This window comes from Triturus cristatus, chromosome 6 (assembly GCF_964204655.1).
Source record: "Triturus cristatus chromosome 6, aTriCri1.1, whole genome shotgun sequence".
Classification (NCBI taxonomy): Eukaryota; Metazoa; Chordata; class Amphibia; order Caudata; family Salamandridae; genus Triturus; species Triturus cristatus.
Window position 1 is genome coordinate 736,748,682 of NC_140589.1, and position 18,898 is coordinate 736,767,579.

General features: G+C 43.2%; 1 protein-coding gene across 1 annotated transcript in view; it reads right to left on the bottom strand.

Annotated features, from left to right (window-relative positions):
• Positions 1-277: 277 nt before the first annotated feature.
• The window catches only part of HSF2 (heat shock transcription factor 2), a 199,492-nt gene continuing 180,871 nt past the window's right edge, over positions 278-18,898 (bottom strand). The window contains exons 11-13 of the mRNA XM_085611268.1: positions 14,524-14,577; positions 7,082-7,166; positions 278-1,483 (exon numbers count right to left, since the gene is read on the bottom strand). Of these exons, the coding sequence (XP_085467394.1) occupies positions 1,260-1,483; positions 7,082-7,166; positions 14,524-14,577 (363 nt within the window). The 3' untranslated portion in view covers positions 278-1,259. The remainder of the gene's footprint in view (positions 1,484-7,081; positions 7,167-14,523; positions 14,578-18,898) is intronic.

The following is an 18,898-nucleotide window of genomic DNA, read 5'->3' on the forward strand; positions in this document are numbered from 1 at the left end:
CTTTTGTGGTGGATGGCAGCCAGGCTTCCAACCTGGGTGTTTTTAACACAGAACTACTAAAGGATAGATGACGAAAATTCTGAGTGGGGAGGTGAAAAGTAACTAGTCAGTTTCCAAGCGTTTTACATGTCGGCCATAACAAGGGTCTTGCTGTGTGAATGGTGCATTGGCCGAAATGTTAGTATATAAACTATGAAACTAAGCATAAAAGAAAAAAAAACAAGGTTTCGAAAAACAGTAACACCCCCACAAACAAAAAACTCACAATTCAATAAAAGACGCAGGAAATAAATATTTAATGAACTTGCTGAGATCAAGCAGAAATTAGGGTACAACTCCTGTGTATTAAGGCAAGATTAAAAACCATAAAGAAGTGATATTAATGCCTCAGTCTGTTACCTGGCAGAAGAGATGTTCAGCAAAAGTGGGTTTCTGGACAGAGCGGAAGGACAGCCTCCCACTTTGCTATGGTTGTAATGCATAACCCCGAACTGACTAAGTGGTCTATCACTTTCAGAATGCAATTAGTCAAAGCTAAACATGATGATGAAATACTGTGAAACTCGTTGAGTAAGATCTGTACAGCACTATATTGTCCAACTGAGCAGCCATCGGTCATCTGTTGACCTGGTCAGCTGGGAGCCATTATCTTTCTGGCAACAAAGTGGAGATGCTGCCTTGGAAATGCAGAGATGACAATGAAACCAGAATCTCTCAGGAATGTTAGATGTTTACACACAATAGGACCTGGGTTTGCGGTATCCAGCCACCATTGTTCAAGTCAATGTGTCGCATCCAGATTATGCCCATAATTGTCAGAGTAATAAAGCAAATTCAATAATAAGTACAATCCGAGAGGTAAGGTGCTCTTAAAAGTCAATCATTGCGCAAAAAAGAAAAAAGGCTAGTAGTGGTGCCATCACTGAGAAGAAAATACATTGCACAAAAAAAGCTTTGATAGATTCCAGCAATCTGATGCTATCAATGATGCAAGTCATGAATGGACGGAAGATGTGCCAAAGCGCTCTAAACTCCTTTATGGGGGAATAGAAACTCTACGCACATCCTACATATTCAGCAATACCACTCTTTCTGCAGCACAGAGACCATAAGGAGAAGTGATTCAGTGTCTAAAGTATCTACCTGTATGTCGGGAAAAAAAACACATTTGCCATTAAAAAAATTGTAAAAGTACAGAATGGACAGCAAAATAAATAGTTCAGCGTTTTGATTAGCATCCACGGGTGCCTGCCATGTTTTTAATCATCCAGAAGCGGCATATCACTGTCCAGAGGGCTGTGCTCCAGTTTGCATAGGTAAAACAAGGTGGCCTCACTGGCTTCCTCTTCTGTCAGGGGCTCCAGACGCACAAGTTTACTCTGCTTTGGTTGAGTGTCCGCGATGGGCTCTGGCACAGCATCCGTGCCAAGCTCCAAGAGCTCGCTGAGGAAAGGATGCTTGGTGTATTGTACAATCTGTTTCTCTGCAAAAGAGAAAATTGACCAATTCTTTTAGGCAATGGATGTACTTTTTTCTAGCTTCATCACGGCAATCAATATACGTTCTCAAGCTGTCTTCTCACTCTTCCAATAGCAAGTGGATATAAAAGCAATATTCACTGACCCCACTTGTGGTTAAGTTCAAGTGAAGAAGGTTCTTCTACCTAGATCATACATCCATTTCCTCAAACTGTCCTCATGGCACTTCTGATGTATTTAGTCTTTCCTCTCTGCCCTGAATGATCTGACCAGGTCACATACTGCATCGATGAGATCTACAGGGATCTGGCACAACACTTTTGATGCAACCATGAAAAAGTAACAAAGCTGTTCCTAAAGTGAGTGGGACGGACCATGTAATGTTCAAAAAAGGTTTTTTGTTTGGATATTGGAACCCTCACACAACCATCAGGATGTCGTGAATCACGTACCCCTCAGGATGTAGTGCGTCATCATCGGGCTGCTCCTGCGTCGAGTCGGCTGGTGCAATACCCGACGGGCTCTTGTTTAGGGAGCACTCTTATGGAGATCTTTTTATCCAATACAGCCGTTAGGTGAGGTGGGAGTGTGGGGCTCTTTAGTGATGTAGATGAAGAAAAGTAGTTGCTAATTAAAATAGGGAGGGAGTGCTATCTCAATCAATTTATTATGAAGCCTCCTCGCCTAATTAAAAACTGTGAGGTTAAGTGTTGGTAACTTAGGTTAATGTTCTAGGTTATATACACTGCCTCATCGGAGTCAACATGTTTCTCGCTCTAATTGAGGAATACTCTAGCGATTCTTCAGGACCAAGTATATTCTATCTACATTTAAATTCAGACTGTATATCCTAATTGACAGTAAGCATTCTCATATGTAGCTGGTATTTTACCTGCAACTCGGTCTACCTGTGGAAGAAGAGGAAGACCATGATGGTTATAGAATGCATAAGTACAGTCACTGTGTATTTACATGGTGCGTCTCGTGAACTATTTAGTGCAGCTGCAGTGATGGTGCACTCTATTCATAGTGATGGAAAAACATAAGCATGAGCCACGTGAAGTGATCACTCTGAAAGGTGTTAAAATCTATATTTACAACTGGAAGCAAAACATGTTTGTGGACTTACCCGATTAACTCCATAGGATAGTACACTGCAGTTCCTGGTAGGCTACGCAAGGAGTTCCTCGCGTTCTGTAATCACATAGTGAGAGAGCTAGTGGATCGAAATGGTTAAAACCACAGTACTCCAGGGTTATCTAAGCCCCTTCTCTTATTTGTAAAGCCACAAGAAAATGGTATTTCCATATAAAGAGCTCGTGAAAAGGTAAATGCCTGATACAGAGTTACACGGCTCAAGGTTAAGTCAGCCCCTAATCTCATTCAAGCATCGTACACATGGCATGTTTAGCTGACACAGGTTTAGATTAACAGGTAGGGATATGAGTGTACTAAAGAAAACGCGGGAGCTGTGTTTCTTATTGACCTCCTGCGTTCGAGTAAACCCCTTATCTTATTTACACCTGGGGACATTCGTTTTGTTAAAGTCAAGCTAAAGCCCTGACTCGTGTAGGCCTATCCCATAGGGACTAGCCCCATACACAAGGACGTTGTCCGTATTAACCTCCTGCGTGCGAATGTACCCCTTCTCTTATTTACACATGGAGACATTCGTTTACTTAAAAATACATTGACGCCGTGTCTCGAGTGAGCCTACCCCGTTATGAGAATCCCCATACAACAGGACGTCGTCAAGGTTACCATGCTCACGATTAAGAGATAGCCCTTAGATAAAAAACTGTTGTACTTACAGACACGCCGAGTCCGCCAACACATTGACCCTTTAGACCATCACAAGGAGTATATGGATTCAAAAACAAGAACCTCTTTTTAATTGACAGGTTAGACACTTCTTCAAATCGGACTTCATATTTGCGTTAAATACTTATTTTAAGTACCCGCTATCTGAAGTCTGATACACAGACTGTTTCACCTTTTAACCTGCTAACTATTTTTACACCCCGAGTTCATTCACCGTTAGTCAGACCCTCACCCAAGATGGCGGCTACATTGAACCGCTAGCGTTATCCATGACGTGCGAGTGGTGCCACTACCTCCACTTCCGCCACCGAGACGACGATATCCCTTTTTATACCCACGCGATATTTGCAACTCCACCACCCAGTCCTGGTAGAGCGGGGTAGGTCTGCTGGAGACACGGACTCGGCGTGTCTGTAAGTACAACAGTTTTTTATCTAATGGTTATCTCTTAATCGTGAGCATGGTAACCTTGACGACGTCCTGTTGTATGGGGATTCTCATAAACGAATGTCCCCAGGTGTAAATAAGATAAGGGGTTTACTCGAACGCAGGAGGTCAATAAGAAACACAGCTCCCGCGTTTTCTTTAGTACACTCATATCCCTACCTGTTAATCTAAACCTGTGTCAGCTAAACATGCCATGTGTACGATGCTTGAATGAGATTAGGGGCGGACTTAACCTTGAGCCGTGTAACTCTGTATCAGGCATTTACCTTTTCACGAGCTCTTTATATGGAAATACCATTTTCTTGTAGCTTTACAAATAAGAGAAGGGGCTTAGATAACCCTGGAGTACTGTGGTTTTAACCATTTCGATCCACTAGCTCTCTCACTATGTGATTACAGAACGCGAGGAACTCCTTGCGTAGCCTACCAGGAACTGCAGTGTACTATCCTATGGAGTTAATAGGGTAAGTCCACAAACATGTTTTGCTTCCAGTTGTAAATATAGATTTTAACACCTTTCAGAGTGATCACTTCACGTGGCTCATGCTTATGTTTTTCCATCACTATGAATAGAGTGCACCATCACTGCAGCTGCACTAAATAGTTCACGAGACGCACCATGTAAATACACAGTGACTGTACTTATGCATTCTATAACCATCATGGTCTTCCTCTTCTTCCACAGGTAGACCGAGTTGCAGGTAAAATACCAGCTACATATGAGAATGCTTACTGTCAATTAGGATATGCAGTCTGAATTTAAATGTAGATAGAATATACTTGGTCCTGAAGAATCGCTAGAGTATTCCTCAATTAGAGCGAGAAACATGTTGACCCCGATGAGGCAGTGTATATAACCTAGAACATTAACCTAAGTTACCAACACTTAACCTCACAGTTTTTAATTAGGCGAGGAGGCTTCATAATAAATTGATTGAGATAGCACTCCCTCCCTATTTTAATTAGCAACTACTTTTCTTCATCTACATCACTAAAGAGCCCCACACTCCCACCTCACCTAACGGCTGTATTGGATAAAAAGATCTCCATAAGAGTGCTCCCTAAACAAGAGCCCGTCGGGTATTGCACCAGCCGACTCGACGCAGGAGCAGCCCAATGATGACGCACTACATCCTGAGGGGTACGTGATTCACGACATCCTGATGGTTGTGTGAGGGTTCCAATATCCAAACAAAAAACCTTTTTTGAACATTACATGGTCCGTCCCACTCACTTTAGGAACAGCTTTGTTACTTTTTCATGGTTGCATACTTTAGGGCATGCTTAGCTGGACCTCTCTCCCAAAGCCCATTTTGCCCCCCCTGTTCTTTGTTGATATATACAACACTTTTGATGACAGCTCAAATGAAACATCTCTGTAATAAAGGCTCCCCTACTAGGAGTCATTAGACAGGTCTAAGATGATTTCCAAAACGGGCCTTCAAGGTGACAGATAAAGTAAACATTAATAGAGCAAGGAATGTGATTTTGCCAGTAAAGGATATCGACATAAATTGCACAAAAATAAAATATGATAAAAAGGTGCAGTAGAAAAATGAATATCAGAGTGTTAGGAGACTTGTGACAAATTAGGTATTAGGGTGCTGGTGACCAAACTATATGCTGTGGAATAAATGTGGGAATGAGATGGGATATGTTATACAAAGGAGACTTATCGTTGTGCTAAAATGTTTAAACACGGAAATCATGGTAGTAACTGGTTTAGAACTACAGATTTTTACAGATAAATACAGACAGAAAACAACGTTTCCTGCCTGTATTTAATTTTAAAAGTGGAAAAATACAGAAAATGATGCTTCTTCTGGGTGACTTTCCATGCTGTCTTTCGAACTTTCTAGGACAACAACTGAGCAGATACAGAGAATGGGAAGTTAAAAAATAGGTTCATATTTCCCTGAATACAGGCATGTGTTAGCATATATGTGTATTATAATACTGATATTAACCTGTGGGTGTAAGGTTTGGCTATATTTGGCTGCTTCGTTTGCTAAAATGCAACAGGCAGCAAAGTATGAGTGCATGTTTATCAGTTAAATAAATGTGGAAATATACCGTGTTATGACTGTTCTCAAACACAAAATAAATATGGGTAAATACCAATAAGATGGCCAAAAAATAAATATGGATAAATACAGACGGAAATGTTAAACAAATAAAGACCATAAAACCGGGAGCCCTATCGATAACCTCCCAGACTCCACAACAGTCCCCCAAAACAACATACTACATGCCACAGCACGTTTTATCCAGGGCCTGAAGGAATATTATCACATCACCCTTGTACTGTTGGAACTTCATTTCATTGGCTCCCCTTGCCAGGCTGCACCATCTTCAAAACCAGATACATCACTTACAATGTCATCAAGACCAGCACCTTCACTTATGTTGCAGACAAGTTTACCATTTCTGGTGGTTCTAGGCACACCACTAGACAGGACACCATCAGACTGGAGACTCAAAGTGCAAAGGAAAACAAGACAACAGGCATTTTCCATCTATGCAGGCAGGATCTGGAACACACCAGTATCCATCAGGACCGATTTAAAGCTGATCCAATTTAGTAAAGAGTTGAAGACTCACCTCTTTAAAGAGCACTACATCACAATTTAATAACCATCCACAAGCCAGTTTTCTCTCCTCTTACTCGTTGACATTATGCTTATCTTAAAGGGTTCTAGGGTGGGTAGCGTGCTGAGCCTCTTCAGCGCTCTGTGGCCTTTTGGCTAAATTCGTGCTATAGAAATACCATATAAATACATACATATTTATTATCAGTATATCGCAAGCATTGCCCCCTGTATCAGCAGCTTCACAGTAACTGAAAAAACAATGGGTGCACCATCAGAGCTTTTTAAGTTCTGAAACACATTTCCCTACAAAAAGAAAAGTTGCAGTGTACTACAGCTGAACTGTATGGTTGACGCTTAACTTGCCAAACAACATAGAACTTGATGGTGTGACCTAAAATATATACTATCAGACCGCACCGTCAACATTTAGTACTGTTAGGTAAATTTGATAACATCGGTTTAAGATCTAAGGGAGCAAATGTTAACAAAAGCCTTTCAGAAGATTCTTCTGAAATGATTCTATTAAAAAAATATTCGAATGTTCCCCTCACCATAGCAAGCGATAATTATTTGTTCATGTTAGTTGAATTAACACTATAAATGTATTTGTTCCACAGCGTGGTGATCAACTGTTTAATAAAATACAAACATGCAGTCTCACAAAACAGCAAAGGCGCAAGCATTCAAATGTAAATAAATACACTAAATCTAGGCAGAAAATTATGAATGCTCCTCTATACATACCCGACTTTTTGAGGGAGTTCTCTGTATTTTGGGCCGCAGTCTGACCTTCTTTACTTTTCGAGGACTCTATGCCCTTGCTTTCTGTCTAATAGGGAAAAATGAATTAAAATTGTGAGGGACCAGTGAGTACGCAACAAAGCATACCACAGACAAACTTGATCAATTTCTTTGCATTCCAGTCACAACAAAGCATACCACAGACAAACTTGATCAGTTTCTTTGCATTCCAGTCTTGCGTTTGCATTTTCTTAGTAACTGATTGGCAATGATTAGCAAGTCAGTAACAAAATGTTTACTTAACAGTAGGAGTAGTTTCGCAGCTTGAAGAATTTTCGGCATTCACATGATGTGCATTATTTTGCCATTTAGTGTCTTGTTAGTCTTTTTTCCTCTTTTTTACCTCTGGTGTCTGTAGCCATTTTGTGCCTTGAATGATGTCGGACCTGCTCCCCGGAAGCTCCTGTGAGTGGTCGCCATCTTCAGATTCTTTGTTCTCCTTTTGATGACTCCTTCAGTTTAGTCCTGTTAGGCTTTCCTAGAGAGGTGGAGGGTCGCATGTAAATCCCCAAAAATCTTTACGTTGCAATAACCATTTCATTTTGCAGCATGAATTCTTTTCTGGATTAATATGCTGTGCATTGATTTTGTAGCAGTGTCACAGGTCACTCCTGGAAGGTGGTGTTAAAATGACGTTGAGCTTGTGAATAGATGCTTCAGTACACTCTGTCTCACTTGTGTCTCCTTGTTTATTTGAATATCCAAGCAATAGTGTTTCGTGAAGGTGTGGACTTACGACCATGTGGCTGCCATACATATACCGTTGAAGGGCACATTTGCTAAAAAGGCTAGAGTGGCTCCTTTCTTCGTGGAGTGTGCTCGGAGTCTTACCTTCAGGTGCACGTCTGCCTTTTGGTAGCATAATTGGATTGTTTTTACTATACACCTTGTGATGGTGCCTTTAGTTACTAGTAAGCACCTGTACGGACTTGCAAAAGATATGAAGACCTGGCTTCCCCTTCTGACCTCCTTTGTCCATTCTAGGTAGGACATCACATCTCTGCGCACGTCTAGTGTATGTAGGGTCCTCTTGGCTAGTTTTTTTGGTGGTTGGAAGAAACTCGGCAATTGGATAGCTTGGTTCACATGGAGTTGTTTATATGCTCTTTGGGACGAAACATGGTTTGGTCCTTGTGCATTTGCGAGGTTCCTCGTTGGTTAGTGCCTGCAGCTCGCTCACCCTGTGCAGCGATGTGAATGTGATAAAGCGGTCCTTAAGGTCAGGAACCGCAGTTCTGCCTTATGCAGCAGTTCAAATAGTGCTTTCACAAGTTGCGTTAGTACCAGGTTCAGGTTCCCCATTAGCGTCAGGCCAATATGGGTACAGCTATTCTTTTTGCTCCTTCCACGAACCTTTCATAACCGACGTTGTGGAGCAGCTTCTTCCTATGTGGTCTCGTTTTTTAGGGTACTATTGCTGGTAATGTACTTTTAATGAGGAGTATGTCATGTTGTTGTCTAGCAGATGGGTACGGTACCTGACCACTGTGTTGTCTTCAGTTTGGCTGAGGAGCTGTCCCTTGTCTCTGCATCACAGCCATTTTGCTATGTAGCATTTTCTTGTGCTCAGCCTTCTTTCTTCCTTTAGGACTTCTACTAAACACTTTTGAAGGTTCAGGTGTCCAATATCTATGTCCTCAGGAGCTAGGCTGATAGACCCAGACTGTTTACTTTTGGGTGATGGACCTTGCCTCCCTGCAAGGAGAGGTGATCATACTTTCCTGGCAGTCTTTTTACATTCCCCAGTGCCATCTCCACCAGGCCTGAGAATCATGTTCGTCTTAACCAATGTAGGGCAATTAGTGTCGGTGTCATTTGAGATGCTTTGCACTTGTTTATCACTAAAGGTATGAGGGGAATGGGTGAAAAAGTGAAGGGTCTGGCCAATGTTATGTTGTCTACATTACATCATGTCATCTCTTCCTGTACCCAGCGTCACAACCACTAGATCTTCCTAATTCTCCGTCTCCTGGGACCATTGGTTCTGGATTCACTCGTGCAGTAGTCTCGTGTAACCTTGCATATGCGATCAATGGAATGCATGAGGCCATCATGCCCATCATGTTTGCCCACAGTACTCACAGTCACAGACTGACCCTTGTGGTAGCGTTGAGCCTGAATCCTCTTAAGGGCAGGAAGGCTTTTGCCACCACTGTGTTAATTCTCGCTCCCAGGAAAACCTTTTCTTCCTACGGATTTTTGGAGGTTTTCTGAAGGGTGATTGTGAAACCTAGTCTATGGAGATTGTGCCCATGACTATCCTAGTGTCCTCTTCGAACTGCATGTCCAAGCTTGTTTTGATTAACCAGTTGTCTAGGTACAGGTAGCCGTATATCATTTTCTGTCTTAGGTGGGCCACCACCGCAGCTAGGCATTTTGTTAACACCCTGGATGCTGACTGGATCCAGAACAGGAGTACCCTGAATTGTTAGTGTGTCTTGTCAGCTATGAATCGTAGACATTTCTTTGGTTTGCGGTTAATGGGAATGTGTAGGTAAGCATCTTTTAGGTCTATGGTTGCCATATAGTCCTTTTCCCACAGCTACAGGAAGACCTCTTGCTGTGTGGTCATTCTGAACTTTTGCATCTTTAATAACTGGTTTAGGAAGCGAAGGTCAGGATTGGTCTAAGCAACTTGCCCGGTTTTGGGACAAGGAAGTATGCCGATTAGTTTCCATGAATGATTTCTGCTTTGGGCACTTTTTCTACTGCCCTTTCTTGCAGTAGTTCCTGCACTTTGTTGTGCAGGCAGTGCTTTTTCTCCTCCCGATATAGTCTTTGCTTTGGTTTGACCCCCAGAGGCATCTTTACCAGTTTCATCCAGTAGCCATGTTGGATGATATTTAGTATCCATCTGTCTGGCGTGACCCTCCCCCACTCCTAGAGGAAGGCCTTTCTCCTGCCACCCACTGGTTTTATGTGGTGAAGCAGCTGGTAAGCGGAGTCACCTGTTGGAGGAGCTGGCTCCTCTGGAAGGCTGTCCCCTTCCTATGGCTCTGCCTGAAAAGGCTGACATTATTGTGTCAAGAACTGCCACGATTCATGCACTCCCTGGTATGGAACTGGCTGCTGAAAATTTGGCTGTTGTGTTTTCCCTTGAAGGCCTCCCCCAGCCTGCTTGCCTTCTCACTGGTGGTGTTACCTTCTTTGATTGACCACAGAACTGCAATGCCCCCATGGCTTTTGCATGTCATTATCTTTTTCTTAGCTACAGTAGAGTGTTGTCTACAATGGGTCCAAACAGGCTCTCCCCAGAGAAAGGTGTGGTAAGGATGTTCGCCAGAACCTCATTTCTAAGTCTGGACACTCGTAGCAGGCATGTCACCTCATAGATGTTCCTGTTATCAGTTTGACTACTGTCTTTGTCAGCTGCGCCTAAAGCGGACTTCATGCATGTGTTGGCTATTGCTTTGCCTTTCTTTACTAGTGGGGCTCCTCTCTATCTCTATGTACTGTTCTGGTAGGAGTTGCAAGAGCTCTCTGACCTCTTCCCAGTGGTTGTGGGTATAGCGGCTGATGGGCATGCTTGAGTTTGCGATCCTCTAGTGTCGCTGCGCCCCTTTCTACTCTTCATCCTACCATTTCCATTCTCTTACTTTCCTTCTCTGGCGGCGGTCTTGTCGATGTTGGGACATTTGCCCTCTTTCTTGCAGTGGCAACATTGATGGAGTCCGCCTACTGCATTGCCCTGATGTAGACCGGGTCCTCAGAGGAGTACTTATATATTTTTTTTCTCTCCTTGGTGTTACAGCCTTGCAAGATGCTGGCTCTCTAAAGTCTTTTCGCCCTTGATCAAGAATGCTTGGCATCATGCAGAGGTATTGGCTATTGCTCTGGGATGATAGGAGTGTTTCTAGGAGGAAACAAACCTGAGTCCTCTCTTCTAGTTGTACTTCATACTTTTCTGATGCTCTATTCACCATGGCATTGTATATCGTGATGTCGTCGGGTGGCGAAGACCTCATCGACGGCCTCCTCATGTAAGCCAGTTTCAAGGTCCTGCCACTGTTTGTTGACACTTTTGGTGTCCTGGAAGATCCTCCTTAAAGTGGAACAACTCAAGCTCCACTTCTTGTGGTTCTGGGATTACTTGTGGATTGAGCTCTATGTGCTTGTCTTCCTCCCTGCTCTTTTCTCGTGGTGGTTTTCTAGGGGATTCTAAAGTCTTTCATCAAAGCCTCTAAATACTTATTTTTCTGCAGGATTGCAGCCATTTCATCCTGAAGCCTTCTGTTATCTCTCTCGATTTTGAGAGCTCATACTTAGACACTTAGACGTCAAGAGGTTTCGGTGCCCTTTTCTTCAGGTATGACCATTCCACCAAGCCTTCCTTGGCCCTCTCCTCTCGATCACCTTTCGACGCTGAATGTTTCTTCGAGGGGCGTCCACCATTGGTGTCTATCTTTCGGGCCTGTGGAGTTCTTTGTGTCTTAACTTCCTTTCGTTCATCGAGTGCTTTGTCGCCAAGGTAGTCTTGTGAGGCTTCAAGTCAGAAGACTTCAGCTCGGCTCCAGAATGTTTTTTTGCAGTTACCTGGTGATTTTCTGGGTTCCCCATCCCTTGGGTTCTATGGTGGCTGTTTTGCCTCTATTTCGACGACCTCTTCTACTTCGACTTTGGAACCTTCTTCCTGAACTACTTCTGCCTTCTCAATAGTGTACTCCTCCTCAATAGGTCTCAGGTCTCTCTGCAATTGGCTCCCCTTCCTGTATGCTTGTTAGGAATTCACACCTCAACTGCTCTCTTGCTCCCAGGATTTGTAATCTTAACTCGGTGCATGCTTCACAGCTCTTTGTGTTGTGTTCCAATGGCAGGCAGAGGTTGCAGACCTAGTCATTGTACTTTTGGGCAAATTTTCAGTGCCACTGCGGGCACTTGCGTGAACCCGATCCCCTCTTCGGTGTTCCACGCTCATGTTTTCTGTGATCTTCATTTTTTAACCTTCACTTTTATATTTTCATGTTTTTCCTTCGACGATCTGACGTATTATCCTCAGTTATTTCTTCAGCCCCTGTACAGCTTTCGCTATTGCTTCCAGACCCAATGACAGAAAAAAGAATGTGAAGATGGCGATCACGCACAGGGGCTTTCAGGGCTTTTTGCTTGGCATCATAAGAGAAAGGACATTGCACCAAATGGCTACAGACGACGCCCAGAGTGTAAAATAAAAAGAGGAATACTATATGTAGGGTAAAATATAAAAAGTGGCACCAGAGTAAGAGAGGATCCTAAAGCATCAGGCTTTATTCCTTACTACCCCATATTCTGAACAGATAGATGCACCATTTTCAGGAATAATACACACTGGAAAAAAAGGCAAGTAGTTATACGAGGAACAAACATAGAAAACAAGGCTTGCAAAAACTGATCCCATGCACAACTACATGAATCACTCAAAAGAAAATCAACCACAAGTCTTCCAAGTAAAATCCATACAAAGGGAAAATAACTTTCTGCCATTTTAGAAGCAACGCCATTTTTTGGGACAAAGTACTGAAGAAAAGTAAACAAATCTAGGTGATCCACACAAGTGCAACTTGAGAAAATGAGCAACAGTGGTATATTTTATACATGAACTGGTTTTTACCATGCCCTTTTGTCAATAACATGCCATTTTTAGGGCGAGCCTGGGCAGCGCATGCGAGCCATGCTGTATTGGAGTTTGGAATAGAAGCCTCGCCCACTCTCTGCCCATATTTGTAATTGGCTTGTGTCTTGGTCCTTCGTAAATGCTGGCTTCTGATACGTTAATAGGCTTGTTAGTCCCTCCTTAGTCCCGCCTTGTTTCCATTCGTAACCTCCCATGAAGACTGGCCCTTTTACTTCAGTTGTAACACAGTGAGTCTTTTTTAGTCTCCAAGTACTATTTTCTTTAAATAGTTTCAACTACTGCAGGCACGACATGCTTTTCTGCAACATTCAGCGCCCCCATGCGTGCTTTCACTTTCTAAGCAGCCTTGAACAACGGCAGCCACGGCCGATCTTTTATAACACGAATGGCTTGACAGTGCACTACTAGTACTGATGCACTGAAGGTCCTAAATTGATTCTGATAAAGCAATACTGTTATTAGGAGCTGTATCTGTGTTACGTATTAAAATCAAATCGAGAAACCCAGAGGCGTTTAAACTTTAATGAATTGGGAATTGTCTGTACTATCTGCTGCATTTAGGTGTATTGTTTTCTAACGTTCATTAACGTTTCATCTTGTTTCTCTCGTTATGTCTTATTTAGTGTCTGCATTTGAGAGTTTTTTTATTGTATATCCTGCTCAATAAAAAGAAAATAAATTAAAAAAAGATCATCTAAATCCCACAATTTCACATTATGAATGCATAACACGGATAATTTCTGAATTGTTTACGAGGGTGTGTATCCTGGGAACCATAGAGGGGACGGCTATCTTATCTGTTATCGCCACCTAGCGGCCATTGCTTGAATCATCTTCAAAACATAAATATAAATACCATTACAATTTCAATCACAGTTGTTAGTGAGGCGATGGCGACTCCTTCAGTCCGAAGTAGAGGCACATGGAAAATGTGTCAAGTCCCCTAACACGAGCCTCACATGAGTGGCTGAGATTTCTTAATATTTCACACAAACCCAAACAAGGCATCCTTACTTCCTCCTGCAGCAACCCCAGCTCCCATGTTAGCAGCAGTAATAGTAAACAAGCATCTGCAATGCAATAGGTCTTGCATTTACACGAGTTTGAGCTATTGGCATTGTAAATGATAATGCCTTTTATTTATGTTTTAGTTTTTAAAACATAAAAGGCATTGTCATTTACAATGCCAATAGCTTAAACTCTTGCTAATGCGAGACGTATTGCATTCCAAATGCTTTTTGCAATATGTAACCCCACACAGTCGATTTAAAGCGGTTATGTTACTTTGTGATTCTATGGATGAAAGAGTTTCATTTCAGATATTAAATGCTTTATTATTTGTATATATTTCAGGTTTCCATTTCATATTTCAAGTTTCTGGACAACACCTTAAAGAAATCATTAATATAATTTAGATGGTCTTTGTTTGATGTCATTCTGGGCCAGTTCTGGATTAGACCACAACATACTATAAAGACCAATTGCTGTGATCGTGATGCAGTGAGCTTTCATTTTAATTTCTTGTAATACAGGGTGACGCTTATACGGTGCTTAGAATTTGTCTTGCACCCTAGACCTACCAACAATGTACTTTTGCTTTTGGCATTTTGCGGCTCAAAGATTCATTTGAAAAATGTACGCCACTAAACGGTAGGCAGTTTGGTTTTTACACCAATCAGATTAGCACTATTTAGATTAGCATTATCATCATGGTGAACCATTTTTATTTAAATAAACCAAAACGGTACTATCTATTATCAACAAAAACACCAACCTTTGTACTATTTATGAAATCTGCTGGATTCATCTGCACACTGCTAGTAAAAAGCTGAAAAGAAAAGTGCAGGGTTAAAATAAAAATGGAACATATTGACTTTTCATATCATGCAAGCGTTAGAACGACAATCAACAAAAAGAAACATATGCTTTACCTAAAGGACATAACAAATTCTAATAATTTTACATGTTTCATTCACAAATTACAATTCAAGGGATATGCAGTTAATAAAGTAATTGCTTAAACATAGAATGATAGTTGATGAAAATGTAACCAAAAACTGCATAAGTCACAGAACACACAACACTAATGGCATCAAATTGATGACGTTCTGGACTGCCAGATGAAAGAAGTTTGAAACTGTGGATGCCTCACCACAGATGGCATGCTGTTTAGTTAGTCTCACTCACCCACCCTATACGTGGCTGGAAAACATCATCTATTAATAGGAAGGATGGGTGGAGAAGGTTCATCAAGTGTGGATGCACAAAACAATTACACAATTTAAACAAAGTCACGGATGGAAAATTGCACTGCGTTTCATGTTTACAATTTCTTTGGCACTTGGAGATTTGGAGAAAATATCAGTGAAGTGCCTAAAACGGGGTCCTTGGGTTTAAAAGTAAACTATTTTGTGCCAGTGGGCAATATGTATTCCCTGAAGACTACCTCAGTCTACAAGGGGCACAGCTAGAGAAAGCAGCCAAGTTATCAGGCAATCAAAGTCACGTAAGGCATATCTGAATTTCCACAAGAAGCTATGTTCACAAGTTAGTTCTATTTTTATTTAGCAGAGTTTTGTTAAGAAGAAAATAAAATGTGAAGAAATCGCACAACCATAGATTTTAGTAGAGATAAATATGTGGTTAAATTAGCTATAGATGCCTTGGGTTCATAAAGATGCTGTGTAGACTAAAGTTCACCAGAAAGCAATGGTGAATTTCCGGTAGTGTGGGCGAGCAGTAAGGCTTTATCAGAGGGTAGTGCTAAGCATTTATTGTACACACTCAGGCAAGAGATGATGTCACACACTCAAAGACTGAACTCAGACCAATGTGTCTGTATAAAAATATTATTTACTTCTATTTTAGCACTAGAACCAAATCATAGGCAGAATCGTACTTTCACAGGCAAGGTATCACGAATATGCATTCAATATTACGTGGTTTTGTTACAGGTTTATAACTTAGGCACAAGCAATCGAAATTACTTTATAATAACTTTTCTTACTCAGTGAGGAATTTCTAGATACCACGCTGGTACATTTTTCAAAGGAAAGCAGATAATGCGTTTTGCAATACAATTACAGTTTTGCAGGATTACTCACAAAACCCTCTTAGTCCGGGGAGAATAAAAATGGGGTTACGGGTCCATGAATATGGTTAAGTCAGAGATGACTGGGTGCAGAATGTAGGGACTGTACGTTAGCCAACGGGCTAGGCAAATATGTTGGTTTGGGGACTGAGGACCAGCACGCCACCTCGTTAATTGAACAAGCTGCTCCTGGGGTCAAGGTCAGCACTGGAGGGCCCAATGGCAAGCACAAAAACTACACTGCCAACAGCACAGAGGCGGCCGGGTGTAGGATGCGGTCGTAGGAGGTTCCCAAGGTTTCTCAGGGAAGACCGTCGATCTTGCTCTAGGCTGCAGATTTGGTCGGGAAATCCTGGGAGTCGGTCAGCGGCGAATGGGGTCTTTGGGAGTTGACGTTTTGTGACTGCAAGTGTTGGCAGACTGAGTCGGTCGGACAGTCGTGGTCAGTCTTCTTGGATTGCTTCGGTTAGAGAGTCGGTCGGGGTGTCGCCTTTGGTCGCAGTTGGAGGAGACCTCCCAGATAATGGCTGCAGCCTCAGGTTAGAAGCTTGCGAGTGCTCGGGGGTCTCCAAACCCAGGCTAGGATCACCAGGGGACCTTGTTAGGGTAATGCGCCACTTGGGCTCAGGGCACTGGGTGCTGAGGACTCATGGAGTCGGCCGGAGTTGGTTGGTTTTGAGCAAATCTAGCGCTCACGGGAGACAAAGTCGTTTAGTTGTCTTTTAGGCAGAGCAGGTTCTCCGGGTTTTCGAGGGTTGCTGGCTGCAGGACACACCGAGGTTCTGCTGGAGGAGTCTGAGGTCAGGACAGGTCGGTAGGGCTGGAGCCAAGTCAGCTGATGTGCTCCCCTTCTTCTCTCAGCCTGGCTGTTCTTCTTGTCGGCTCTGGTCTGAGGAGGCAAGGTACAAGGGGGGCCCTAAATACTACATTTTGTGGCATTTCAGGCAGGTAGGCCTTGGGGTAGGTACATCCCCTATTATGCCACCCTCCAGTGGTTGGGTCCCCACATCGTCAAGATGGTGGGGACTGAGAGTTGTGTCTCCCCTCGCCTCCCCACCTGAGGGGTAGGGTTGGCAAAGGTCGGCACACTTCCCTCCTAACTTGGTTTTCTCGCCGATTCTCCCGCCTAAAGTGGGGGCAGAATCGGTGGGGCTAGTTGCTGGAGGCAGCAAAAGGCTCGGGTAGCTCACAACGGCGACAAGCCTTTGAAGCTTCCCCCTTCATGAACCCTGTCCATCCTGGGGGAGGAGGCCTAGCACCTTATCTCAGGATGTACTTTGTTTCGGAACCCTGAGAGTGGCAGGCTATCGACCAAGGGGGGTCGAGCAACCACTCGGCCAGGACACTAGTGTTAGCTCGTTTACCCTCAGAGCATTTTTCATTAAATCCCACACTCTCATCAGTGTGGGTTTAATGTGCTGAGAAGTAGTATACCAAACTTCCCAGTTTTCAGTAAGGCCATTATGGTGCTGTGGAGTTCGTAATGACAAACTCTCGTACCATAAACTCTTTATAGCATTACTGCACTTGCATTGCCTAAGAATTGACTCAGACACTCTAGGGGTACAGCGCTCCTGCAATCATACCCTCACCATTGGTATAGTGCACCCAGCTAGAGAGGTGGTTCACCTATTACAGTTCAGTGGGTTGTAGGCATGGCACACAGGTATGTGTGCCATGTCGACTCTTCACTATGTTCTGCACCAAAACATGCAGCCTGCAATGGCAGTGTGTGTGTGTGTGTGTAAGGGTACAGGGCCTCTAAGTTAGGCACAATTAAGTGCTGCAGCCCTTAGAGGCCTTCCCAGGTCACAGTGCCCTTGGTACCTATGGTACCTTTTCCAAGAGGCTTACATGTGGCCTGAAAGTTGCCAATTGGGTTTTGCAACATCACAGTTTAGGGAAAGAACATAGGTCCTGGGAATCTAGTTGGCAGGAACCCAGGGCACGCTCAAAGTATATCAACACTAGGCAAAAAGTGGGGGGCAACCATACAAAAAGGCCCAATTTCCTACAGTGAGGGATAGTGTAAAACTTCACAAAAAGAAGTTTTAAAAGGTAAAACATTAAGTAAATAGATAAAACGCTTATAAGAATATTATTATACAAACGTGCTAGAAATATGGAGACCATGGCGACTACCCTAGAACATATAGAAAAGACCTTTCCTGTTGGTCAGATAAGGTTTCAGAAATATTGTAGTAAAGAGTGGTTTAAGGCTGCCCAAAAGTATATGCACTGCTAGCTAGGGGAAGGGCTATTTGACAATAAAATCTTAGAACACACTATCAAGTACCTAAAAAGGTAAATATATAGGAGTTAAGTTACAGAAGCAAGAAGGCACCTTAGCTGCTTCCCAAGGACTCGGAGAATCCCGAGCCCTCTGGCCCCCTTCAATCATGGGGTGGTGCGGCTTCTCGCGGCTGGGCAGCCGCGTATAAACATCAGAGACAGGTGTGCCCAGTCCTCGGGAAGCAGCGAACTACGGTGTTCGGGTGAGGCCCATCCAGGGCTGAATATGGAAACATTTTAGCAGCAAGAATATGGATGCAATGGATTTATGTGCACTGCAATTCCCAGAATACATCTGGGTGAGTCCATTTACTTGATTGGCCCAGAGGAGGGCGGATTTGGCTTAAAACGTGCAGAACGTGTAGCTGTAACATGGCGTCCCACCTAGAAGAAGGGAAGAGCCCGAAATGTGTCATGGAATAAAGCGCCATACCCTTGTATTGACTCCCTGTTTCACCAGCAGTTTGACCCAAATAAAGGCTTTCCTCGGACCTGGGCTAGCTCGAGTGCGCTTCTGTGCATGGGCACACGTGTCTCTGATGTTTATACGCGGCCGCCCAGCCGCGAGAAGCCGCACCACCCAATGATTGAAGAGGGCCAGAGGGATCGGGATTCTCCGAGTCCTTGAGAAGCAGCCCGACGGATGGATTGCGAACTACGGTGTTCGGGTGAGGCCCATCCACAGCTGAATACGTAAACATTTTAGCAGCAAGAATATGGAGGCATTGGATTTATGCACACTGCAATTCCCCGAATACATCTGGGT